The 27586-nt window shown below is 45.7% G+C and overlaps 1 protein-coding gene across 1 annotated transcript in view; it reads right to left on the reverse strand.

The window, feature by feature from the left end:
* The window catches only part of CAPN13 (calpain 13), a 65808-nt gene that overhangs the window by 14429 nt on the left and 23793 nt on the right, over positions 1 to 27586 (reverse strand). The window contains exons 6-17 of the mRNA XM_074988407.1: positions 25281 to 25414; positions 22980 to 23154; positions 21641 to 21715; positions 18352 to 18437; positions 15911 to 15985; positions 14360 to 14526; positions 12691 to 12836; positions 12368 to 12379; positions 8856 to 9067; positions 5268 to 5304; positions 1897 to 1965; positions 363 to 420 (exon numbers count right to left, since the gene is read on the reverse strand). Coding sequence (XP_074844508.1) covers positions 363 to 420; positions 1897 to 1965; positions 5268 to 5304; positions 8856 to 9067; positions 12368 to 12379; positions 12691 to 12836; positions 14360 to 14526; positions 15911 to 15985; positions 18352 to 18437; positions 21641 to 21715; positions 22980 to 23154; positions 25281 to 25414 — 1246 coding nt within the window. The remainder of the gene's footprint in view (positions 1 to 362; positions 421 to 1896; positions 1966 to 5267; positions 5305 to 8855; positions 9068 to 12367; positions 12380 to 12690; positions 12837 to 14359; positions 14527 to 15910; positions 15986 to 18351; positions 18438 to 21640; positions 21716 to 22979; positions 23155 to 25280; positions 25415 to 27586) is intronic.

Here is a 27586-nt window from a genome sequence, read left to right on the forward strand (position 1 = left end):
AGAGCTGTGGGGAATCCAGGACTGGAAAAACAAAAGGTGCTGCTGGCCCCAGTAGGGAGCATGGAGAGACACGGGCATGCCAAAGTGCAGCCGCAGTTCTCTGAGCATGCGGACAGCAATGTGCAGGAAAAGCTAAGTGCTGACCTGGGTGGGAGCAAGCTGGTCTTACATCCTCTTTAATTTTGTAATAAAATTGAGCATAAAACGGACCCCTGAGGAGTTTTTTTTCCCCAATATGTCAGAAGTCTACCTATCATACTAAGCATTTCCTAGGACTATCAGGGCTAGGTCTATGGTTCCATCTAATTCACATTAGATATAGGATCGGAAAACACCATTAACTGGATCAGTAAGAGCTTTACCTCTCAAGAACACTTCATTGAGGAGCCTTTGCAGCTGTGAGGCATCCATGTCTGAGCCCTAATGCAGAGCAAAGCGCGTGAGTTTATAAGCCCCAGATTTCCCTTCCCTCCACCTTTCCTTATTCTCTGTGTGCCTACACCATTGCGAATCAGGAATAACTGCAGTAGTGGCAGCAGGGCTACACAGCTGCAAATCCGGTGTGAGCTCAGAATCAGCCCACCTTTTTGAACCAGAGCTTCTTTTGAGAACAGCAATTTGTGTTCTCCAGTAATATTACCCCTCATGTGTGGACGTGCGCCACCCCTAGAAACACATGCTGCCTGCTGAGAGTGGCTGTGGGCACTCTGCTAATCAGTTGGGCAGCACACGAATCTCTCCTGGGTGGCAGCCCAAATGCTCAGCTTACAGGGAACACTGGTCCTGACTCCCTGTGCTGTGGTTTAACTGCATGACCCTCCTGCCTGCCTTACTACGTTTATTTTCATAGGTAGCAGAGTATTTGCTTTGGAGGGAGGGGGGAATCTAAAGGAGCAGGTGAAGCCTGCAGCCAAAGGGTCAGTGCCTCTGTATGGGCTGACTTATGCTTGGTGCAAGTCTGAAGACTGGAAATAAACATCGCTTAGCCACCGGTCTGCTGTCCAGTGCCTAGAGCTGTTGTGTACCGCTGCACCAGAAAAGGTTCTTGACATGAGCTGGAGCAGTCTGAAGTCTGCTTTATCTCATGCCAGCTCTAAGCAATCTCCAGAGGTTGTTCCCAGGGATAAGCTGATGCAGGAGCACTCTAGCCTTCCTTTGCTGGCCAGGAGGCATAAGAGCCATTGTGGTGGATTTATGCCACCTTTTTGTACTGGTGCGAGTGAGAACCAGGCTCCATGTCTCTGCCCTACATTGGTGTTGTCGTCCTCAGCTGCCTGGCTCCTGAATCATGTAAAATCTTCCTGCCCTGCCCCTCCAGCTGCCCAGGGCTTCTCCACTACTTCTGTGTCACTTTCACCTTTATGCATTGATATAACTATTCACTGTGAGAGGTCTATTGTGTAAAGACTTTTGGCAGCAATTTTTCTCTTGACTATGTCAAGGAGTTCTTTTAAAGCAGTTTATTAAACCATTAAGAGCATCTCCTGTGAACACACACAGCTTGGCTCAGAGAGAGCGGGAATCAATTACTCAAACACTGACTGATGTCTGCTTTCCAAACACAGCAAGTGCAGGCTGGAAACTGTTCTGATCAGAGGGAAAAAAATAACCAAGGATTATTGCTAATTGCTTGTTTAAAATAAAGCCCAAACAAGCAGCTTCTAATATAGCGAGCCCCTGTCCGGTCTATTCCAGCTGTCTCTCACATTTTTCTGGGAGTTTTGGCAGCCAAACCAATGTTGGTTTGAAGGTAGCCACTTAGAAGTGATAAACCCACATTTCCAATGCCATGTTTTCCACACCCCTTGATAGCAAGGTGGGAAACGTTTCTTTCACAGCTCCCCCTGGCTTTGTATTTTTATTTTCTCTCCCAGTAACTGGTTGTAGTCAGGGTACCTGCTTAGCATATCTGAGGAAGATGTTTTCAAAGGAGTTGTTCTGAGTCTGCTTGGGTACATCCTGGTCCTGGATCACAGCAAAATACGCACACATGCAAATTAGCAACAAAAGCCACCAGAGAGAGAATCATATTATTCACTTGGCGCTGTACCTGTGGGCAGAGTTGCAGCTTTCTACTTGCACAAACCCAAAACAACCTTGGCCTGCTTGCTCCCCTCCCCATTGCGTGCTCTCCTCACCCTCACTCACTCGGCTGTTCTTACTGGTCTGCCTCAGGGTGGTGCGGCGAGGGAGTGGGAGGTGAGAGCTCCAGCTTGAGGTGTGGGCTTCAGGGTAGGGCCAAAAATGAGTTGAGAGAGGGGGGATGTGAGAGAGGCTGAGGGGTCTCTGGCTGTGGGTGTGGGCTCTGGGGTGGGGACAGGGATGAGGGGTTGAGGTACAGGAGGGGAATCCAGCCTGGGGGTGGAGCTGAGGGGTTTGGCATAAGTGAGATGGATCCACCCTGAAGTAGGGGGTGGTGGCAAGAGGAGATATGGGCTTCGAGCTTGGAGTGTGGGTTCTGAGGTGTGGCTAGAAATGAGAGGTTCAGGGTATGGAAGGGGAATCAAGGCTGGTGCAGGGGTTTGGGGTTTGGGGGTGTGGACTCTGGGGTGGGGCTGGCAACGAGGGGTTTGGGGAAGGGGCAGGTGCTTTGGGCTGGGGCTGAGGGGTTTGGAGGGGGGTCAGGGATGGGGCCAGGTGTTGCAGGAGAGGAGATCAGGGTGCAGGCTCTGGGCAGTGTTTACCTCAAACAGCTCCTGTAAGCAGCAGCATGTCCCCAGTCTAGCTCCTAAGCGGAGGTGCAGCCAGGCAACTCTATGTACTTCTCTGTCTGCAGGCACCACCCCCACAGCTCCCACTGGCCGTACTTCACAGCTAATGGGTGCTGCAGAGCTGGCACTTGGGGTGGGAACAACATGCAGAGACCTCTAGAGTCTCCCATGAGGAGGAGCCAGAGGGGAAACATGTCACTGCTTCCGGGAGCTGCACCGAGCCGGAAGAGTCAGGAAGCCTGTCCTTAGCCCCTCTCTGCTGCTGACCGGGCCAGAGCCACTGGGGTCCCTTTTCAACCTGGCCTTCTGAGTGAAAACTGAGCACCAAGCAACTCTAGCTGTGTGCAGCTCTGCAGCACAAACAAGGTGCACACGATGAAGTGTGCCACAAAGGCCCTGCTGTGTAAAGAAGAGATACACTAGTGATTAGGCAAGGAGGGGTGAGTGGATGTGCTAATGTTGTAGAATGATGGATTTGGGGAGAGAGAGAGAGATTCAGAAAGGGCCAGAGGAAGAGGGGTGAGCTTGGCCTTTCTTCACTGGGACGATACTCTTAAGCATAGGGAACAGCAAGCAGCTAAAAAGAAGCACGTGGAGGTGTCAGGGAGAGAATTTTAGGTGGGATACAAGAAATGGGAGGAAACCAGGGCCAGTCTGTCACCTGCTGCAAATTGATGTTGCCATATTGAAGCCAATGGCTCTGCACCATTTAAACCATGCGGGGCTGCTGACAGCAGGAGGGGAGGCAATTGCCCCCAAGCCTGGCTTTTCAAAGGTGTCCAGAGCTGCAGCTGCTGCCACTGATGCTTAGCCAACAATGGTGGCTGGAGCTCCAGGCCCCTTTGAAACACCATGGCAGTGCTTCTCTGGGTGCCCGCAGCTCCCCAGGGGAGTGGGGAGCAGCGCCATGGTATAAGTGGCACTGAGGGCTAACCGCCTTTGGCCCTGCCCCTTCTGCTCTTGGGCCCCACCTCTTCCATTATCAGCCCTGCCCCTTCTGCTCTTGGCCCTTCCCCTTCTGGGCGTAGAGCTAGGCTCTACTCCCACCTTTCACCAGGGCCACAGGCCTGTTGGTGCTGCTGAGACCATGTGAAAAGCTGGCCCGCAAGCAGGGACAGAGTTGTGGAGATCTTTGGAAGTGGAAGAAAGAGGGAAGCCAGTAGAGAAATTCAGGAAGAGAATGGGAGACATGATGGGGGCTGCCTGAGAGGAAGATTGCCTAGACAGTAGTGAATTAATCTAAACTTTAGGTCCTAATCCTGAAATATAACTCCACTGAGATTCATAAGTGTCTGTGTAAAATTTTCACGATTGGGTACTATAGGTACATAGGTCAAAATCCGGGTTGTTGGTTGGTGACATTATTTAAGGAAATTGAACATTTGTTAGTTTAACTGGGTCATAGAATAAACAATAGGTTTTTCTATTCATAATGGGGCTTAGTAGCTGACTGTAAAATTAATGACTAGAAAAGGCTTTGAGTCTTTCACTTACACCATTAGCTCCAAAGGACTCACTCCTGGTTTATACTACTGGGAGAATAACAAGAAGTCTGAATGCATCTGATGAAGCGGGTCTTTGCCCACGAAAGTTTATGTTCCAAAATATCTGTTAGTCTATAAGGTGCCACAGGACTTCTTGTTGTTCTTGAAGATACAGACTAACATGGCTACCTCTCTGAAACTACTGGGAGAGAGCAGAACCAGGTGCAACCCAAACTCCAACATATGAGAGAACTGTACTGTAGAATGCACCAGGGCAAGTTGTTGTTCACAAAGACAGAGTTCTGCACCTGCAGTTGTACTGTGCTTAATGGGTTGTAATTATCTGGGCCAATCTGACAATCAGTTTGCTGCAAATTCCTGTCTTATATTATTTGGATCAAGCACTGTGGGGAAAGGAGAGAGCAAGTGCTAATGTCTAGAGTGCAGTGACTGAGTTGGTGGCCCAACTAAACCGAACCAGATGAAAAATTGTTGCGGGAATATTTTGTTTTTTCTCACTGAAATGAAAAAACAAAATAAAAAGTTCCTCGTCCAATGACAGGTTACATTTAATTTTCAGGTAATGTTTTACCTTTAACAAAAATGTAACTCTATTTAAATTGCAAAGTGAATCATCATTTCAAAATGCAAAGCTACATTTTAACTTTTTCAATCTTCCCTTTCTATGTTTGTCCGAGACAAATTATTGAATTTGATTAGAAATCACCAGTAGTTTCAGGAGACCCTAACATTTAATCCTGCTCTACTGCGGACAGCAATTTACTTGATAAAAATGCACCTGAAATACCAAGTAAAGATCCAGGGCTTGATTCTGAAACTGTCATAGATTGGTTAGTTACTCTGCAAGGGCTCTCTCTCCTAGCTCCGTATGAAGCTGGCGGAGTTGAACCCAGAGACTGATGCAAGGTGGGTAGCAGAAGAAAAGGCAACAACCAGATGGGGTAAGAAGAGAGGTGGGATGCAAAGAGATCAGTGAGTGCCTGATGCCCGAAGACCTATAATACTGATGCACACACCTCCAGCATCTAAATAATGTTTCACACTTTCCTACCTTTGGCATCACTGGACTGAGCCTGCTTTTCAGTTCACTAGAAAACACAAGAATCACATAATAAAACATCAGCTTTTGTGTGTGTGTGTATTTTAGTTCAGAATGAAGCTTTTGAATGTTGTCTAATCACCCCTGCTGCTTCAGTAAGCACATTCAGCCTGACTGTCCACTCACACTGGTTTCACACCCATTTGAAGACTCCTGACTTCTCTGGAATCATGCTTGATTTACACTGCTGTAGGGGAGACCTGAAGATGACCTATGCTCCACAGCAGGGTACGTTTAGCAGGGCTTTCACCACTGGAGGCCACCATTTCAACAGTCCGCTCTTACATTAGCGGAGGCTCCTGACAACCTTAGGCTATGTCTACACTACAGCATAAATTCAAATCTAAGGCACTTAGCTCAGTTTTAAATTGTGACTGTTCAGACATCAATTACCACTATTTTGAATTTAGGGGGCACTACAGCCGATATTCTTACTCCAACAAGCCAAGTGGGAATAACATATACTTATGTCATAGAGCTGGAAGGGACCTTGAGAGGTCATCGACATCCAGTCCCCTGCCCTCACAGCAGGGAAAAGCACCCTCCCTGACCGATGCTTTTCAATCTATTTGCCCCAGACCCCAAAATGGCCTTCTCAAAGACTGAATTCACAACCCTGGGTTTAGCAGGTCAGTGCTCAAACCACTGAGCTATCCCTCCCGACTTCTATAGGAAGTTTGAATGTAAGTGTTCAGATTCATGATAGTGTGGAAACAGCTTCTGTTTTACCTGGTTTTATTGGCCCCCCGAGGAGTCCCACACGTTTCCCACAATGCCCCACATATGTCCATTCTGCCCAATTGCATCTCCGATGCTCTCCGGGTGTGCAGGAAGTAAGGTAACAGGAAGCCCACAAATTTGAATGGTATCAGGAATTCAAATTCATTTTCTTTCTGACCAATCTCCTCACCACCAACCACCCCCTGGCAGCAAAGTTTTTAGGGGCTGGCTGTCTGCTGGGGAAATGAGGGCAATTCAATGTGGGAAGATGACATCACATACCTACAACCACTTGCGGGGCATTTTTTCCCATGCTGCACCAGTGAAAAAACCCCAGAATGCTATGAGGCTGAGAGAACTGTGAGATCGGTTCCCACCATTTGCTGCAGCAGCAGTCGATCTTTGGTGATTTAGAATGGCAGTACTAACTCAGATTTGTGGGGAGGTGAGGATACTCAAAATTGGATTTATAAAACCCAGGGATACAGATTCAAATTTCATAAATACAGATTTATCTCATAGTGTAGACATAGCCTTAGCCTAAGCTGGAACACTATGAAAAAGGCCATCTAATTTTAATCTGGCATGTGGATGCAAGAGGAACATTAATAAGCATGAAGATACTGGAGGATACTCCCAGGCAAATTTAAAAGCGCGCAATTATAGCCAACATAAAATTAGCATGTGGACCTCACTGCCACAGCATGTTACTGAGGCAAAGACAGTTGTGTGTTCTAACATTCCTGTTTTGCCTTAGATGAAGAAACAAGATTACCTCAGGCTTTGCAGCATTTCCTATGAAACCCCATGCTTGTTGTAGGGCAGAGTAAGGTGCCAGACTAGGGTCCCAGTGGCCCCTATGGTGATCTGGCAAGCTACCTGCTCAAATGTTAGCTGGTCCTCCTCTTTTCCAGCCACTACTCTTACCGTCAGTGAGTATTAACATACTACTGAGATAGAGAAAAGGTGACCCAGTGGTTAGGGCTCTAAGCTAGGACACAGGAGATCAGGAGATCTGCTCTGCCACAGATTTCCTGTGTGACTGTGAGCAAGTCTCTTATCCTCCCTGTGCCTTAATTCCCCCTGTGTAACATGGGAACTATAACACTGCCCTACCTTCCTGGGGATTTGTGAGGATAAAGATTGTGAAGCACTTTGAGAACTACTGATGGAAAGTGCTACATAAATGGTAGGTATTATTTCTGCTATACTCCCATGATTTGAATGATGCTGTTTTTGAAGGACATTACTGCTGAATATGAGCAAGAGTGTCAGGACCCTGCACAGTGGAAGAAGCTCAATGCACATCATCCCAGAAAATTAGTCCTTTACTTCCAGGGATGAGCAGTTACTCACATGAATGGTCCTCCTGAAATCCCTCTAGCCTAATGATAACATCCACTGTGTTTCTGTCCCACAAGGAAGCAATGGCTGGGGTTGTTTTGCAACCACAAATGAGTTGTGCAAACAAAACAATCTTGTCATTCAGATGTAGGCCACCCTATGTACAAGTTGTGGGAACCCTGCCATAGGGTATATTGCACACAGTAAGGCATTGCCATTGTGCAGTATTACCTAAGGAGATTTTGTTGAGGGTGAATGCTGTGGCAGTTTGTTTTATAAAGACTAGCCATATGTATGAAAACTTTAGAACATCTGCAATTACGCTGGCTAAACCTTCGCCCTCTGTCCCCAAACCTGCAATCTTACCCATGGACCTGGGCCTCTCTCTGGAGTCCCATTGAAATCAAGGGATCTATGCCATCACCTGGCCTCCATGTGCAAAAACATCGCAAACTTGAATTGTAAACTCTTTGGGCTGGGTGCAACTTCTTTGCATGCACCTAGTGCAATGGGGACCTGATCCTGACTGGGGCCTCTTGGTGTGACAGACAACAGTGGAGCTAACAGCCACTGCAAGCCCAAGAGGGGAGGGGGGGACTCAGCTCCCCACCCCCAAAGGGGTGAGCCACGTGTGGAAAGTGGGGACCTTAGGCAGTCTGCCCTGGGCCCCCATGCTCCCTCAGAGCCATGCATGGAGTGGCAGCACTGCCTTGCCATGGTGTTCCAAAGGGGCCCAGAGCTCCATTTGCCACTGCTGCAACTGTGGCAGCTGGAGCTCTGGGCCCCTTTGAAATGCTCTGGGCCCCAGGGCCACTGCCCCCCCAGCTCCCATCCTCTCTGTCGGCAGAATGGACAGAAAGTGTCCCCTATAGAGTAATACTGTACTGGAGCCAGGACTGACAAGATGCTCTTACACAGGCCCTTTCTCCTTTAAACAACAGCAAGCCCTCGATATAATGGACTAATGCGGGAGAAGGTTGTCTGCTATTACCGAAAGTCCATTATATGTGAGGGTTTACCGGCCCATTCACCCCGCCAGGCTCCCCCAACCCCAGCCCCAGCCCCAGCCTTTCCCACCCCCTAAAAAACCCCAACCCTGCCACTAACCAGAGGAGCTGCTGGACCTGCAGGCTGCACCAGCAGTAAGTCCTTTAACTTTTTTTTTGCGGTGGGGGGGGAGGGGCATGTTTTGCAGACCCCAGCGGACTTTGAGAACAATGGGGTTGTCCGTTGTTCCTAAAGTCTGTAAAATCGAGGGTTTACTGTACGTCAGTTCTGGTGTACACATCTGCGTGCCCAGTTTGAATTCTTAGCATAGCTGCCGAGACCGCTAACTTTGTAATAAGCTCCCCCAGGACATAAAAAACCCACCACATTGGTTGCCCTGGTCTTAGATGTTCACAGACAACTCTGGAGTTTGTTAAAACCATGGACGCTGTAAATAAGGGACATATAAAGAATATGGAGTGTTCTTACTCATTGTAGTTTTGGCACCTGAGGAAGATTCTTAGGAGGAATTCAGCCTCTTGGCCTTCTTCTGACGTGGCCGGAACAACAACATAAGTCCCTGGACTCAAGCAAAAGTAATGGGTGACATCTCGAGTTGGCGTGGTGAAACCATATTCCAGCACTTTGGATTTATGCTGAGAGAAAAATGCAACTGGCAATCTGTCCCTCAGGTCCTGGAACTGAAGGAAATTGTTAATTGTACCACAGCAGTCCCCTATTCCCTTAGCCCCTTTGATCATTTCACTCACCACTGTAGTGCAATCAGCTCTGGGGTGGAACATGGCAGTTAGCTGTGTAGTGCAGTTGTGCACAACTGTATAGGAATTGAAAAGAGGTGGGGGGAATTTTTAGGAGTGTGGAGTGTACTTAGTGGTGCCAAGAGAATGGCGTATTGCTGTGAAAATTTCCTGGGGATATGTCATGTAAATGAGTGCTTTGAGCTCTGGTTACACATTTCATCCAGAAGACAGCATCTTTAGCAGCAGTGCCACCCTTGCATCAATTCTCATAAGAAAATAATGTACCCTGATCTTTCGCTGGTTAGCCCAATACTTTTGCTGAGAGGAAACTATAAATATAACGTAAGAGCTGTTGCCATGATGACATATGAAGACAGCGTAATAAAAAACCCTTACTAAACAAATTCCCTCAAATACACTGGAGTGTATAAATTCTATTTAGAATGGTTACACAGTGTTATACAGTTATTCATGAGTCATGCCTCTGGGAGAAAATAGTATAAATCTGCTATCTTAGGGGAGGGGCTTATCTAGATAAGCAGGTAGCGCAAACAAGCTGGGGTGTAAAGCTACAGAGCACGGGTTGTGGGCACTAACAATCCACCAGGACCCTGCTACCACACACCAAAAGTTCCCGAGTGGACTTTGATCTACCCGCCTTTGAAATGGGCATAGGTGAATGTGCACTAGAAAATGTCCAGCGAGCATCACCAGGATGCTGATGTACAAGGCAGGCTAGTGCAGGGTTAATTTACACACCAGCTTGCTGTGAAATGAGTGCTCAACCAGACAAGCCGGATTACAGGGGACATAGGATGTATCTGGACCGTAAGGCATTAGGGGACAGATGTGCAGTTGACATAAGCTAAAACCAGTGGAAGTGTCATTTGGCAACTGGGTCTTATTTTGAACTGGTGAAAAGTGGAAGTAGCTCCCATTTACACCGCTGAAGGTAAAAAAACTGATGTGACATCAGATTCAGACCTGAAATATTTACTCAACTCCACCACACAACATTAAACCTCCCTTACAACCATCCAGTGGTGCCCCAGGGCTGTCTGTATGCACCCTGCACTGTGCAGCACTTCTGTTATTCTGCCAACACAACATCCATTCTGCTTCACGGCTGCGACATGACGCATCTCACAGGCTGCGTCTACACTAGCTCCCAAGTTCAAAGGGAGCGTGGTAAGTAGGGTGTCGGGAGATTAATAACGAAGTGCTGTGGTGCACATGCCGAACTTCATTCAGCTAATTCTCCCCCGCAGCAACTGCGAAGCAACAAACGTTGAAGTGCCAGTGTGTGTATAGCCACGGCTAACCTGCTGGTACTTTGAGGGGCCTGGGCTACTTCGAAGTCCCTTTACTTCTCAAAATGTTGAGGTAGTAGTAGCCTGGGCACTTCAAAGTACCGGCGGATTAGCCACTGTTACACGCATGCCAACACTTCGAAGTCTGTCGCTTTGATCTTGCTGCAGGGGAGAATTAGCTTAATGAAGTGCTGCATATGCAGCACAGCACTTCACTAGTAATCTCTGGACACCTTACTTACCATGCTCCATTCAAAGTTGGGAGCTAGTGTAGACACAGCCACAGCGTAGCAAGAGATTAATAATGATATTGCTGCTTTGTTCTGGGAGTGAACTTGGTAAGCTCTAGCACATACTATAGCCAGACGTGATGCCAACAGCTGTTATGATAAACTTCTTAGGCCTTGCTTATGTGGGAATTTTATTTGGAATAACCGAAGGAGTGAATCTAAACCAATATAGTTATAGCAGCAAAACTTCCAGTGTAGACACGCTTCTGTTATAAGAGTGTTCAGAAGGGGGATTATGTTTTAGGAGACCTCATAAAACCTTTCTGTGTAGACACAACCTTGCACAGTTCTGATACGGTCCCTTGCTAACAATCTATAGCAACCTCTCTTCAATTATTGCGCTTCCCATTGAAAAGAAGTGTACCAGTGTTCCTATTAGAGCCAGACTTCTGATAAAATTTAAGCCACAGCAAATGTCCACTGGAGGTTATAGTGACCCCACCAAACTCACTGAGCCTGTGATTTAAATCAAACCTGAACATAGAGTTCCAGAAATGAATTATGAGTAACAGTGGAATAATGCACTGATTGGCTTCCTGATTAAAGGTTAATTGGAGGGTTAGAGCAAACCCCTGCATCCAGATCCTCCACAGCTGTAAATTGGCATAGCTCTACTGAAAACAATGGACCTTTGGCAGTATGCACAGATGAGGGTCTGATCCACTGATAGGAACATTAGGAAAGTTTTCGGCACTGCATAGATGTTTGGCATGATCAGACTTAGGAGCCCAAAGGGATGGTTTAGTGGTCTAAGTATCATGTTTGAAATATCTAGATTCCTTCAATGCTTGTATTCAAATTTTGGTAGGATTAATTAAGTCTTTCACTCAATCCAGGCAGATAAATTATGCCTTGCTATGAACACTGGGCCTGATCCTCTTTTAGCTCTTGCTGCTCTATTCAGTAATACCTCGACTGAAGCCAATTAAGAAATAATAGTTTAGGTCCACTCTGACAAGGTCCTAAAATAAGACCTCAAAGCCAAGGTATTTTCTGCTGCATCTGGTTAATGGTTGCCTGACACTTTTTAGAAGAGCAGAGGTTTACCCAGAAGTTCTTGGCCAAAATGCCCTGTATCCACACAAGGACAGCATGAGCACTGTTCTCCCTCCCAGAGACGGCTGCATTTCAGGGATGTGGGTGAATATACACATTTCTCTACTTTATGCTCCTGGAATCAAAAGTGCTCTGCAAAAGTAAAGTATCCCCATGTTAAAGCTTGGACTTGTATCATAGCTGCTGACAAGGAGATCTCCTGCCAGTGCAGCAACGGGAAGGAAACATTGAAAAAATGTAGTATGAGAAAAACAAGCATTTCCAGAAATATCACAGAAAACAAAGAAAACAATGCATCATAAATCTGAATGTTAATACTCACGTTGTCTGTGGTAGTACTTCAGTCATGGAAAATGCAATACAAATATATGACTATATGTACATGAGAACATACACAAGCTATGGCTAAAACAATATATAAACACACACAGTAATTAGAGTTGAGCAAAATTTTCTGACTTTTTGATGAAAACTTCGGTTGAAAAGTCAATGTTTGATGATTTTCCTTCACCCCGTGCTCCCTTTTCCATCCCAGTGTGGTAATTATTGAGCATTCAATGAGAAAGAAATGAAAATGCACATACCTTGGGTTCAACCTGAGAGAAAAAGGAAGAAGAGCTGGTTTAAAATATAAAATAAGCATATAGCAGAGCAAAAGCTCTGTTGTCTATTCAAACGCCCATAATTAGACAAAATTCTCCTTGGCACTATTAGCTAATGTCAAATCATGCCCCTTTCCCCCTGCCCTCCCACTTCTCATCCCCCACTTCTCATCCCTTCCTCTTCCCTTACCGACACTCGCACCAGCACCACTTAATAGAAGCTGATCACATGTCTGCGGACAGAGCCCTTAATCTTTATACTGAGGCAGAAAACCACCTCTCCCATACCAGTGCATGTGGCTTACCCTGAAGATCAAAAATCCAATGAGCAATTTTTGCACATATGGCATATTATTGGCAGGTTTCTGCATCAGCGACACAACCACATTGTAGTTTTTCAGGTCAGGCTCCTCCATCTGGATGAAGTATTGTGGGTTCCTTGAAAACGTGCCTGCTGTAAAATCATTGGGCATAGTTAGCCAGAGCATCTAAAGGCCCCAGCTAAGAACAGGTGCCCTTTGTGTTTGCTACTATACATACACATACTAAGAGATGAACTCCGTTCCAAGGAACTTACAACTGAAATAGACAAAGTATGGGAAGAAAGAAGAATTACTATCCCTGGTTTAGAGTTGGGGAGCTGAGGCACAGAAATATTAAGCGACTGGCCAGTGGTCCACGTAACAAAGCCAAAGCAGGGTCAGAAAATTAACCCAGATTGCCTCAGTCCCAAACCAGCCCTTAACGACAATCTCCTCCAGTCTCAAACCAATTAAGGGCAGTAGCTATTAAAACCCATGTGGACAAGGCTACTCAAACAGAGAAGAGGATTATGGCTTCATGGTCATAACTGTACAACCAGGAAAAAGTAGGTGGTTCAGACAGGTTTTTCCTTTTTTCCAGAAAGCTATTGCCCCCCCATCAAAAATAGAGGATGTCAGTAGCAGTAGAGCAACTCTGAAGAGAAAGGCTTTTTGGAGACTGATTAGACAATGGAGCCAAGTGTTTGGTTACCATTAAGTAATGACCACAAGGAAAGAGAGCTAGGCTGACGTTTCCATTGTCAAGATGAACACACAAGACTGAGAAGAGAGATAAACCTTAAGTTGGAATAGGGTTTAAGCATCAATAAACACAACACAACAATAACACAACCTGATTGTGTTGGTTTGGGCTTCAGAGCAGATGATTTGCTCATGAGTGACTATTTTGCATTAGGGCACTTTCAGTCTCAAACTATACAGGAAGGTGGATGGCAAATATATGTCCATGGAAAGTGGTCTCTGGTGTGTTCATGGACCCAGCCCAGCTCAGCCTCTCAGTCTCACATTGTGGGAAAAGGATCTCATTCTGTTTTTCACAATGCACTGACAAATTGTAATCAGTGTTACTAGGAGACTGAAGCCTGTCTATTGCTGAATAATGGAACAGTGCTGCAGAGAAGAGCAACCCTTTACTGATTACAAGATGCTCCCATAGACCAACATAACAAAACCGAATAGATGTGCAATCAGAACCCTCTCCCTCTCCGAGCTAAGCACAACTAAACCATCAGAGCCCAGGCAGCAGTGCTGTCCAGCTACTACAGACCTTTGAGATTCTAGTCAATTCTTTCCACATGTGTGTGTGTGCTCTGTAATATTATGTCTTTGCTGTGCAAAACAGGCTGGCGATCTCACCAGCTCAGGCTCGGCAGCATCATCCTAGCCCCAGGTCAGCCAGGCCAGAAATAATGGACCAGTGAGTTTTGCTCTAAGAGTGGCCTTAAATTACGACTCACCAGTTTTGACTCAGGGGCTAGTTCCACCTGTTTTATTTGCAGGTAAGTGAGAGGGTGGAAAACATGCAGCTCAGACGTTTTTAAGTGATACTTTTGCAATCCTGTCCTCAGAGTGGTGTGTTACTTTTGTGTGCTGCGATAGGGAGGGGAGATAACAGGCACAGGATTAGAGATCAGATTGGGATATTCATTACCATTACGATAGTTTCTTCCACCTGCCGTGAGTCCTCGAACCCACTGGTTTACATATGTGGCCATGGTCCATGATGTACCACGCTGATCTCCAAAGTCGAGAAAGGATGGGGTGATATTGCAAATACACAGAGAGAAAAATTGCTTGACAAAATCTTGACGTGATATCCTGAAAAAAAACCAAGAAGTTGCTTGGATACTAACTCTTAGGGTACCTCTTCACTGCTGGCGAGATCGACCCAGGCAAGTTCAGTCTTCTGGGGTTTGATTTCATGCACCTAGTGGGACAGTCAACCCCGTACTCCTCATTCTCGTGATGAGTAAGTGAGGTTGATGGGAGAGCTTCTCCCGTCAACCTCCCTCAGTGAGGCCAGCCAGATAAGTCAATTATAGATACATCAATTCCAGCTATGCAATTGCCATAGCTGGATTTACATATCTACAATTGACTTTAAGGTCTAGTGTAGACCTCTGACTCCTTGTGCCGGAAGGTGGATCTGCTGCAAAGGAAAGAATGCAGTTTTGCAGGGTTCAGCTGTTCTTGACAATACCTCGTGGAAGATGTAGCATCTCAGACTACACTCACACTCCCTAAAGACCTGACCCTACAACTGGATCTTTGGCGGCAGAAGTTTATGCATATGTGGAATCCCATTAAGGTCAATGGGATCCACTTACATGCATCCAGCTCCAGGACCGGAGTCCATCAAGGTGAGAAAAATAAGCCTTGGTTGTGAAGTGTTTGGCCTCCAAAAAGGATGAGACTGGACCACTCTCCGCTCTCCAGTGCCCCAGGCCCGTCCCCATCCATACAGCCTTCCAGGCCCTGTCCACATTACATTCTGCAGTCTCCCAGCACGGGCCCCATACTTCATTCTGCAGCCCCATCCCATCCCCATCCAAATTACATCCCAGTCTGCACCCTCTCTCTCTCTAACACCAGTCTATACCCATGCTGCTCCTCTGTTCTGCTACGCTCAGAGCCTGGCCACACAGGTCTGCAATGAGGGAGATTTCCTGGTGGCTAAAGAGTCTGTAAAATGGGGATAAATTGGGGCAAAGCTGTAACTGAGCTGGACTGGACACATGAAAAGCTACCAGCCTTGACCAGTCAGAAGAGCTCAAACTCTTATGGCTGGAGTCCTTTCTACAGTATCCTGCTCCTCTCTGTAGCCAACCCCCAGATACTTAATCCTTCAGATTTTGTATTTCTTGTTTAATGGGTCACCTACCTTACGATGGGCAGCCTGTAGCACTGGGACTTAGGAAACCTCAGTTCTACCTCTGAGTCTGTCACTCATCTGGTGAGTGATGTTGAGCAAGTCCCTTTCCCCACCGTAAGCCTGTTCCCTTTCCCACCCTCTGTCTGTTGGACTGCAAGCAGAGCCCAGGACTCTGTGTAGCAATAAATTTGTAGGGTGTGTAGCCCAAGAGCGCTTCACACTGTGACTCAGAGTAGAGAAAGAGTGGACCCCTAAGCAAAGTGAACAAGCCACAGGCCCCAGGGTTCTAAAAGGACAGCCCAGAACCTCCAAGCATTAATATGAAAGTACCAAAATTCTCCATCATCCTTATCTTCACACAGCTTTCGCTTATATTCAGGTGGAACTCCATCCCACTGGGGAGAGCTGTGAAAGGCAACAGAACAGCAAGCAGCAATGAGAGGTCTGCCTTGACCTTCATTCAGCGGTTCTCAGGCTTTTCCATCCCACAATCGCATTCCCATCTAGGTCCAGGATCTGGTCCAGAAGTGTGCATGAAAAGTGGTGGGTCGATGGCCTGAACAGTACTCTACATTCAGCCCCACTGTGGTATGCTGCATGGGCAACGCAAGGAGTGTTTTCACCTGAAGCCATTGAGAAGTGCTGAGTCCCCCCTCCACCCTGTCCATCCCAACTGCCTTTGAAAAATTCTGTGCATTTTTTCTGAGGCACTTTTTAGGCTTTTGTTGAAAAGAATTAATTTTCCGTTGCCAAAATACTGAAAAAAAAATCTGAAAGATTGCTACCAAAATGGAAATTTTTGGTGAAAATTTCCACTGGCTTGAAAAATCCCCTCACAAGCACAAAACTATGTGCTACTTGACCATCTCTACTTCCACCTGCATGTTTGCCCCCTGCCTCACCCCGATAAGGTAGGGGACACCTACACGGTGTGGAAGGATACTTCCATCTCCATGGCCTTACCAGTCCTTGGGCCAATTTTTAAACCACAGGATTGGTAGTGATGGTTCTGGTGACTTGGACAGCTGTCTGCTAGGAAACAGACTGGGACTACTACCCATTCCTCTCAGGCCAACCTTCAGCTAACCCATACCAACACTTTGTAACTACTGCATGTGAATGGCCATCTGGAAGTGGAAAGTTCTGGATACATCCCAGTATCACATACCCTGTGATAGCTGAATGTTTAGTGAACTAAAGAAGCTTTCCATTGATATTAGTTCACACACCCCCTGCCACACAGAGACCACATTAGCCAGCTGGTTGTGCTATTGCAAAGAGCAGCTTTATAATTAAGTGATAATTGTATTTTTCTGCAGAGCATAAGATAAATAAACAGAGCATGAATCAATAATTTATTGATTTATGCAGTTTACCTTTAAGCACGCTCCAGCAAAATTTCAATTATAGCTAGGATTATAGTTCACCCTTCCAAAAAGTGGGAAATGCTGTCTGAGCAGATAGTTATTATCCCAGCCTCAAAACAAGTCTGCATCACCCCTTACAGTCCCACCAGCCAATCCAGACATTAAGTACCAGCCTTATTTTCTCAGCAGAGAAGCTATTAGTACGTCATATTATCATCACCAGAGGGAAGTAGAATTGTTATTATTAAACCACAATGCTGTGGTAGCACTTGTACAACTCTCTAGGTAAGAGAACACCAGCTTACACCAGCCAAAGTGTATTTCAGCCTATGTGCAACAAAGTCATTATTACAGCATTTCCTCTTGATCATTCTCTTGCATTTGGAGAGGAGGGTGAATCTACAATAGAACACCCAGAAAGTCTGACCTACAAAACCCATTAGTTCCTTGAGACCCATGCTGGTCCTAGAAGATCCATTTAAGACAAGGACTGTGTGAATGAAAGCTCCATTCCTCCAGTCTCCCCACCCACAATCTCCTTGGCTCCATAAGAACTTTGCTTTGGTGGATAGCTACCAAGTGACTAAGGGAAGGTGTACACTATGGGGCAATGCTGACCTAAGGTATGCAACTCCAGCTACATGAATAGCATACCTGGAGTTAATGTACCTTTAGTTGAGCTGCTGTAGGGGGGCTCCACTCTGGGCGCTCAATGAGAGAAACTCTCCTGTCAACTTCTCTTACACCCTTCTCATCCTGGTGGAATACTGAAATTGAGGCGAAGGTGCTCGTTGGTTGATTTAGTGGGTCTTCACTAGACCAGCTAAACTGACACCTACGCGATCGATCGCCACAGTGCCAATCTCCAGGTAACTGTAAACCTGCCTTAAGCTGCCATTAGTCCAATAGATCTGTGCTGTCATGCTCATTCCCCCAATGGCTACTCTGCCTCCAGATTCCATGTCCTGGAGAGGGGAAGCAGTCCAGATAAAACTGCAGCAGGAGCATTCTGCATTGACATCCTTGGAAAGTTCAGGAACATGCAAGCTACACCCTATACTAGATGCCTGTGGAATATCAAACAGCAGAAATTGCTCAAGGGAACTTGCAGCACTTGTTTCAGGTGAAAACAGTTGCCATCTAGTCTGAGCTTTACCTGTAATTATCCACTGTGAAAACTGTTAGGTGGGAGGAAGAGGGATGTCTGAACTAGACCCAGCCAGGAATAAGTGTAAATATAATACTGAGTTTATGTTTTCAAGCCCAAATTCGACTCCAGTGGAAGGTGGTGGACAGCCCTTTAATTTAGAGTTGCCTTCTCTGTTGTAGTCAGTCCTGGGAAAAGCATTCTTGCAATTCAGCCCACAAAAGTTTCACCTCTGAGATCAAACTTAAAAGCTGTACCGATCGCTCCAAGGACCTTTCCATTCCCCATGGCCCCAAGGATTCCACACTCTGATTATATCTTCCGAGCCATTCCTGTATGGTATCTGTAAAGGAAAAGAATAAAAAGCCAAATGTAGTCACTGGCTTCTGGGATCAGGATATGGTGTAATAAAAATGCCTCCTTTTTTACATACTCTTGAGGACTGATTTAATGCCTGACCTCATTTGGGTGCAGCTAAAAATCCATGTCTCTTTACTACAGTGTGTAGAAATGAGGTACCCGAGAACTATGCACTTGTTTTTATCTTAGCACCTTGAGCTCAGGGCTGACACAGTCACATGACTGTAATATGCATGGGAGAGTAGAGGTTTAACCTCTCTAGTCTAGTACTCTCTGGCCTGGCAACATCTGTTTCCTACAAGTTTCCTACTGTCCCATAAAGTTTGTTTACAGGCCTGGCACTCAGTGATCTGTGCTGTTATTTTGTTCTAATTCACCCTTAAATGTCTTCAAAGAGCCCAGTAAGCAGTGGAAGTGTTGGCAATGCTGCTAGACAATACTGACCTCCTGTGATTCATCAGATTCTCTGGTTTGGCACCAGTCAGGTCCCAAGGGTACTAGATGAGAGAGGTTCAACCTCTACTTTCATTAATTCTGTACGACTTCCATTTCTGAGCCAGTGATGTCAATGAACTTGTAGTACAAGTAGGGAAGTATTATTTTCCCTCCTGCACAGAAGGGAACCTGAGGCAGCAGAAAGTTCCCTGACCTCCATGTCTATCCTATAGCCATTCCAGGAGAGCTCCTCCTTGGGTGCAAATCTCCACAGCTCCATATATTTCAGTGGAGCTACACCATCTCAGAATCTCACCCACTCTCTGTCCTTCCACCAAGTGACTGTCACCTGTATATTCTCCTGCTTCTCTAGCTTCACCTTTATCTGTGCCTCTTTCCCACAGAGCTTGGAGTCCCAGCAATCCACCTTTAGCTGAGGGCAGCTGCTCGGGGCTCACCTTGGTGCCCAGGAACCCCATTCCTAGATCAGCCCAAGGGGTCATTGCTAAGTGAGTTACAAGGGCTAGGAGCTAGTTATCACAGCTGGCCTTTTGGCATTTAAAAGGCAGCAGGACATGAATCATACAGAATTTAGTGTGTTCATTTGAAGGGATCAAACCTGAATACATTTAGCTCCCCCCACACACCAAAAGACAATATTTTATTTAAAAAAAAAAAACTTTGCTAAGTGCTCTGAGAACCTGGGATAACGGCTACTGTATCACATACCCTATCCATGTATCGGTAAATGAAGCCCTTTGATCGCTGCTGAACGACCTGCCCCAGGAATTAGCCAAGATCACCATCTGGCTTCTCTTTTATTTGTTTGCTGTTGAAACTGGCCATGTGAGTGGCAGATTCATGGATTACAAGGCCAGAAGGACCCTTCTGATCATCTGTTCTGACCCCCTGTATAACACAGGCCATAGAACTTCCCCAGAATAATTCCTAGAGCAGAGCTTTTAGGAAAACCATCCCATCTTGATTTAAAAATTGCCCACATTGGAGACAGTTTCTTGGTATGAACTCTGTCCTCACTCCAAGAGAAAAGTTGCTGGCTGGAGGAAACCATGTGCTTTCCTGGATTATGCTGTTGTGCCAGATTGGTCCATTTCCTTAATAAGGCAAATAAATATTTGGTCAGGGGAGATTACGTGTGGAAAGGATAAGCCTAAAAAGAGAGGGAAAGTCCTTTGTTCATTCAGCTTTGAACTCCTCAGTTCAGGCTGCAGTTAGAAGCCCACGTAAATCTGCTCTTGGGTCATTGAAGTACAAGCAACATCCCTTGATTACAGAATCACATTGAAGCTAGAAGCCTCTTCCTTACTAGGGATTTTATAACCTCTTGTCCCAAGTCTAGACAAAAAGTCAAAATTTCAAAACATTTTCCTGGAACAGACATTGTGAGAAAAACTTTGATTCACAGAGGGTGAGAGCTATCATTTTGACATTTCAGATTGAAACAAGATATTTCAACCTTCCCAAAACAATCTATGTTTGGTTCCATTTTCTTGAGCTGCCCTAAAATGTTTCATTTTCATCAGTTCAGTATTAAACTATATTTTCCCATGATGGCACATTGCCTCTTAAACATTGTACTTTGGGAACTTGATGTCACCAGGTTCCCTTATGCACCAGACTCCCTGGCTACATTGCATCTCCCATGGTGCATTCAGAAGTATGCAACTCCCATAAGGCACACCACAGAGTTTGGTCAGAGGAAAAATCAGTGTAGCACTAAGGGAAATGGAGTCCTCCAGGGAGGTCATCCTGTAGAATATGGGGCCAAACTATAACATCCTTAAGGCAATGCACTGTGAGGGAATTGCGTGGCTGAGGAGGCATGGCCTTCATTCCACCTTCACCATGCCAATCAGCTTTTGAGCTACATGTTCACCTCCTAGGTCTGACTTCTCCAACTCATGGCAAGGAACTACAGCCATGCTATCATTCATTGAGCTCTGGTTCCCTGTGTTCTAACCTGGTCATCATTTTTTACCTTGTGACAGAGTGCACTTGCATTGGGTTGGTGTCTAGCCCTTAGGGCAAGTATTTCAAGGTATATAAGTGCCTAATGATGCAAATAGATACCTCATAGGATTTTCAAAAATGCCCAGGGATATAACTCCCAAAGATATTTTAAATACCTTTTAAAACCTGGCCCTCAGTGCTTCTCACCCTCCTGATCTTCCTCTAGCATTGGATTGAGTGGGAACTTAGCAATATATAATATAAGGGGCCAAAACTTTTCTTAATTTGATTATGTTTACTATCCCATCAGTAGTTCATAGGCCAGAGTTAAAATAACTCATGGACTGAACATACAAGGGTCTCCATGCACATAATTTGTTTTTGTCTCTTGAAGATGTTGAAGGCTTGCTAATGGGCTTGCATTTTGGTAAGTAATGCCTTCGGCAGTGTCATTGGCTGCAGGCTATTGAAGCAGAGAGCGTCAATGATGGCTCTGCTCCCCATCACTTCAGTACATTGCTTGAAAAGGGACAGCCGACCATATTTCTTATACTTCACATACAATCCTAGACTGCGGAAACTGGGGGCTCAGTGGAGGACTTACAGGTAAAATTCAACTGCCTCTGTTATACAGGTGGTCAAACTGGATGATGGGTAAGGATCCCCTCTGACCTCACTATCTCAGAAAGCAGCTGGTGCAGCAGTCTGCATGCTAATCAAGAGACAGCCGTGGAGTACAGCAGAAGGAATGATAGGTGGGAAAAAGGTCCCAGTTCTTACCTCTGTAGCCCCTGTCACAGTATAGGCATGGCCTTTCACAAGTCCATTCTTCAACTCTATGTTACCAGGTGACTGCTGAGGAGAGAAAGCACAGCCATTAGCTCTCTGAGAGACTTGCAGGCCTGCATTTGTTTGCCCACCAAACTGCTGTTTAGTTAGTTTGGGAAAAACAGAAAAATGGATTCGACTTCACTTACACCAGCAGTTCAGCTCTAGTGTTGTTCAAGTGCCTGAGTTCCATTACAGGGCTCAAGACCCTAATAGGTCTCATCAGGAACTATCAAAAACTTCGTTACGGGCACCCAAAAGACAGAAGACTCCAGTGCTGGAGCAGGTCACACGTATGCCTGCAGCGGACAACCACCTTCAGGGGGCCATTGGTAGGAACTGAATGCAGGGATTTACCACCTAAGCACCAGCCTCTGGCAGCTGAAATCAAGTTCAACTAATTCAGTTAGTGCGTGGCAACTGTTGGTAGCTACCATTTAGTGAACCAAATGCTAGAGGAGGCATGACACACATTTTGCCAGTGTGCTGCACAATCTGCATAAGCCCAAGGATGTCTCACTGTAGTAGTGGACAGCATGAACGCTTCTAAGATAACCCCCACCATCTGGCAGTGGCCCACAAAGCAGCATTATATCTTCTCCCGGTATCTCAGAGCTGTTTGCAGCTTGTGAGGAGCATGCCTTATTCAAACGTGAACCTTCCATTCTGCCAACAAAACTAGCAGCCAATACACAATAGTAGTCAGCAACAGCCATAGCAGGTGTCTTCTCCAAAGACCTCCTTCTGGTCGTCTTACCCAAGAAACTGATCCTCTCAGGTTTGGGTCCTGAACTCCTACGACCAGTTTTCATCCTGGCACAAGGGAGAACAGTTCCCTTACAGCACTTGAGGCATCAATCAGGAGCGATCAAGAAACATAGTTATGGGCACTTTTGAACCAGAAAACTTCCTTTGAGCTTTGGCATCCACTTGCTGGTCAAACTGTTCAGCCCTTGATTTCTAGCATCATTCTGACCACCCCTGTCAAGTAGTCATCCCTTTCACAATGTTAAAGTCCAGGCTAAGATTTAGTGACAAATCCTCTAGTACTGCAGGGCATCACAGCCAGCCTGAGAACAAATAAAAATTACTGGATCTGTCTCTGGTTTGCAACCTTAATTTAAAAATGCTTTATATTCATGACTGTTTAATTTCTTCTCTACCATTAAGGACAGTACAGGTCTCCTGTCAGAGTACCTGTTGCAAAGGGATGATATAGATTCCTGGTTTCCTCAGAAGAGTGTGTCTAATATAAATACAGTAACAGCAAGAAGGCCTGTTTTCTGCTTACCCCTCCAACGGTGGTACATCCCATCAGGCATTGTGATTTGGCAGCTGCTTTGGCCATCTCCTGCAGATCAAAAGAAGGTTGCTGCAAAAGGAACTGCACTTGGATGCCACCTGTCAAGTCTACTAATGCATCGGAAAGATAACCCCAGTGCAAGTTCTGATAGGAGCTTCGCAACCTGTGAAAAATAAAAGGGAGTGTATTTGTTCCTATGATATTCAATGCAGAGAGGATATTAACTGAATGAGCACACATTAAATACACTATGGCTGTGGCTGCACTTGGCCAAAACTTTGAAACGGCGATGCTAATGCCATTTAGAAGATTACTTTTGAGGCACTGAATTGAATATTCAGTGCCTCATTAGCATTAGCACATTTCCAGCTGTGGCACTTCGAAAGCGCCTCTTTCAAACGCGCGCGGCTCAGCGTGGCTACACGGGAGTCCTTTTTGAAAGGACCCCGCACATTTCAAAATCCCCTTATTCCTCTAAGCCGAGGGGAATAAGGGGATTTCAAAATGTGCTGGGTCCTTTCAAAAAGGACCATCGTGTAGCCGCGCCGAGCCACATGCGTTAAAAAGCAGCGCTTTCACAGTGCCATGGCCGGAAGCTTGCTAATGCTAATGCATAGCCATTTCGAAGTTTTGGCCAAGTGCGGCCACAGCCTCTAGGGCACATAATCTATGGCTGACATGCACAGGGGGACACAACGATAACCTCTGGACTGAATCTGGTCCATTTGGCACCAGAAGTAGAAACCTCTACTAACTGAGCTAAAGAGGAATTCCTCTGGCTTTCTGAATACGTGAGGCTGTATAGTCATTGGGATCAGCTAGTGGAGGGAGGTACGAGCAAATGCTTGTACATGGACAAACAAGTACCTAGTGTGTGATGCACACAGAAGGAAAGGAATCGTCCAGCTGCAGAGTGCCAGTATGCACCATTTCAACCCCACAGAAGCAGATCAAGACCACTGCTGGCTGTCCATATGCAAGTGAAGAGCCCTCCGAGGGTATTTCTACTCTACAGAGTTATTCCAAAATTGCTTATGCCAGAGTTGTTATTCCAAAATAAGCTATTCCAGAACAACATGTCTACACTACAGGGAAGCCCCAAAATAAGCAAAACTTATTCTGAAATAACATGTCTACACACAATACAGTCTACTTCAGATTAGAGCCCCTGGAAGCAGTGTTTATTTTGAAATAGGCAGGGAATGGAGCCTACACAGCTCTATTTTGACACAGCTGTTTCAAAATAGGTGGTATTCCTCATGGAATGAAGTTTACCTATTTCTAAGTAAGCCAACCACTATTTCAAAATAGTAGTTGTGTTGTGTAGATGCCAGCAAAGTTATTTCAAAATAACATCTGTTATTTCGAAATAATTATGCTGTGTAGACATACCCTATGGCCGTGTCTACACTAGCCACCTTCTTTCAGAAAGGGCATGGTAATGAGAGAGTTGGGAAGGTGCTAAAGAGATGTTGCCATGAATATGCAGCACCTCATTAGCATAATGGCAGCCTCACACGATTCTAAAGTGCCACTTTTGAATCGCTCATCACCCATGTAGATGGGAGCCTTTTGAAAGGATCCCCTGGACTTCGAAAGCACCTTCTTCCTAAAACCAGATAGGAAGAAGCAGCTTTTGGAGTCTGGGGGGGGTCCTTTTGAAAGGTCCCCATATACACAGGCAGCAACCAATTCGAAAGCGGCACTTTCGAATCATGCACGGCTGCCATTATGTTAAGGAGGCACTGCATATTCATGGAATGCCTCATTAGCATCTTCCCAACTCACTCATTACCATGCCCCTTCTGAAAGGAAGGGGCTAGTGTAGATGTAGCCTATGAGCGTTAAGGTATCAGTGAGAAGTCTCAAGTGAAGCTGTCTGTGCAAACACTTAATGCCCTAAAAAGCTTGCAGTCTAGATAGAAAACGTGTGCAGGAAAACCGAGGTGAAGGGACTTCTCCAGAGCTACGCAACTGGCCCAGTAATAGAAGGAAGGTCTCTTCATCCCCCACACCAATGTCCTATCCACTGGACCAAACTGGTTCTCCCAAAAAAATCCCAGAAGAGAACCTGGGAACTTTAGCTCTTCAGTTTAAAACTGACAGTCCTGAGCCTATGTGAGTCAGAGCAGCCACGATTCATTGTATATCCAGTGCTCAGAATACTAGACTGTGGTCCTGGATAACACTACACAAGGGACTTTCTGCAAAGCCACTGACACAACAAATAGCCACACAAGCACAAGACTCAATGATAGTGGGAAAGACCGATTCAGCACGTATATTTACTTGGCATATGCTTTTTCTAGAAGAGATGGCCAGAATTCATTTCTGCTGCGAGGTTGAACAGATAGGTATCTCCCATTGAGAAAAGGCAGCCGGTCATCTATCACCACATCCACCCAGTCTCCAAAATGCCAGAACTAGATAAACAAAAGAAAAGAGAAACCTTATCATCAGAGTAAATAGAGCTGCTGAATGACAGTCTCTCCAGAAATAGCTCAAGTCTTAATCTAAGCCATGAATGTAAGTAACCTTGTTGCTGTCTCTCCTAAGCAATTTTGTATGGTTGCAGTGTACTGCGAAACAGGTGTTATCTTTCATTTCTGTGGCATGGCATTTCTGGGCACATAGTGCTCTGGAATTACTTGGGACAAAAAGTATATTTAGATGAATAAGTATTGTCACAGGTAAGTACTATATAAGTATTATGAGGTATACTTACGAGGCAGGTATTTCTGAAAAGGCAGAAAACTAAGTTTCCAAAGTAGCATGCCTCACTACTCAGCTCTACATAAAGGTTCTCCTGGGGACCTCTCTCATCCACAGATGCCCTTCACCAAGAGCTGGTCTCTGGTTAGTTCCTTTCCTTCTCTTTCTTGTGTCTCAAACCTCTCTAGAGCTAGATCTTTCTAAAGTTTGACATGGGTTGTCCTGGGCAGGCAGAGCACAGCTGGAGCTGTGATCCATCAGTTTGATAAATTAAAAGGAGGCAATCGGCCACTTCAGCAGCTAAACAGAACAGGTGCTCTGCTGACAGGTCCAGCTGGAGAGTGATAGTGGGGGATGAACTAACAGAAATGTGGCTAGAGTCATTAGCAAATGAATGTGATGCAGCAGGACTTTGATCACAGCAGGCCAGATCCATACTTGTGGTAATGCTACAGGTTTCTGAGCTGTAACTCCAGGGATCACTTGGTCCCAGCATGGCTATATTTCCATGGCAGTGTGTGCAAAAATAACAGGGATGCATTGTTCTGGTTAAGTAGCATTGCCTTTTGCAGTGAGTACCCTCAGAGGCATACTAGCTCAGGGTCCTAAATGGAAAGCAGGTTTGATCTTTCTCCCTAGCCTCTCTCAGCCCAAATTTTGCCTTTAGTTTAGATTGAGGAGAGATGAGGAGCAGTGTTTAGATTTAGCAAAAGTAAAACCAGAATTGATTTGAATGCAGGATCTACTTCTTATGAAATACCCAAATTTGAGGCACGTCCAGCTGGACAAAAGGCCCTGGGTTCAGTCCCTCTTTGATTTAGGCACATCTACCCAGAAGAAAGACACAGATGAGAGAGCAGTTTGGTGACTGTGCTTCCAAAAGGAGGATCCCTTTTCTTCCAGAAGGAAGGGAGAGCTCATCGCAAGAGCCAGCCTGTACACAGCAGGTCTGTAGGTACAAAGGATTTGAGTCTCACCTCTGTGCAGCACCTTATGTCCAAACCTCTCAGGCAAACATCTTTCTAGAGTATACACAATTTGGTGCTCAGAGATCACTACAGTTTGAGTCCAGAAAGCCAAAAGTGAAATTCAGAGCGCAACAGGACTTTTGCATCTTGTTTGGGGATTTATAAAATTTAGGAGGGCATCCGCTTATTGAATTACCTTCTCTTTCTATTAGTTTTCTCTGGGTTATAAGGAGTGTTGCTGATTTTCTGATTGTCATACCCTTTCGGATTGTGACCTTGTCAAGTCTCATAAGCTTAGAAGATCTAGCACTTTGGTGGGAGTCCTCCAGGGAAACCTCAGGCTGTTGCTAGAAGAGATGCTCATCATTCAATAGGGGGCACTCTGCTCTCTGAATCCACCCAGACCCCAGTGACCATAGCTTAACATACAACTTTTGGCCTGGTGGGATTTCTGAGATTTTGGAGGCAGATCTCAGAAGTTTAGGTGTTACAGCTGTGGAAATGACCATGAACTGAATCGAGAAGGATCCCACTGAGGTAGCTTCTATCCACTATTGTGCCAATTCATGTAAACGGGAAACATTTTCCTGATTTTAAAAGTAGTTGTCCTTTTTGTGTGTGTGTGTGTGTCTCTCTCTCTCTCGGTGGCAAGCTTCAAGGATTGGGAGCCAGGAGCAGCCAGGAAGAAAATCCCTTGCCATTGTAGGCAGGGTTGTGACCTACTGTGGCATTAGGCAGAACTTCTTGGAGGATCCCCAAAACTGAGGTTCTGACCACATGTCATTCAATCCTCCATCAAACTTTTCACAAGAGCAAGGACATTAATCCTGGTGCCATGGGTGATTTCCACCTCAGGCAGTTGCATTCTGTCTGCCTTAATTCTTCCAGTGGTTTCAGCTGAATAAAAAATATTTT

This window comes from Carettochelys insculpta, chromosome 3, assembly GCF_033958435.1.
Source record: "Carettochelys insculpta isolate YL-2023 chromosome 3, ASM3395843v1, whole genome shotgun sequence".
NCBI lineage: Eukaryota > Metazoa > Chordata > Testudines > Carettochelyidae > Carettochelys > Carettochelys insculpta.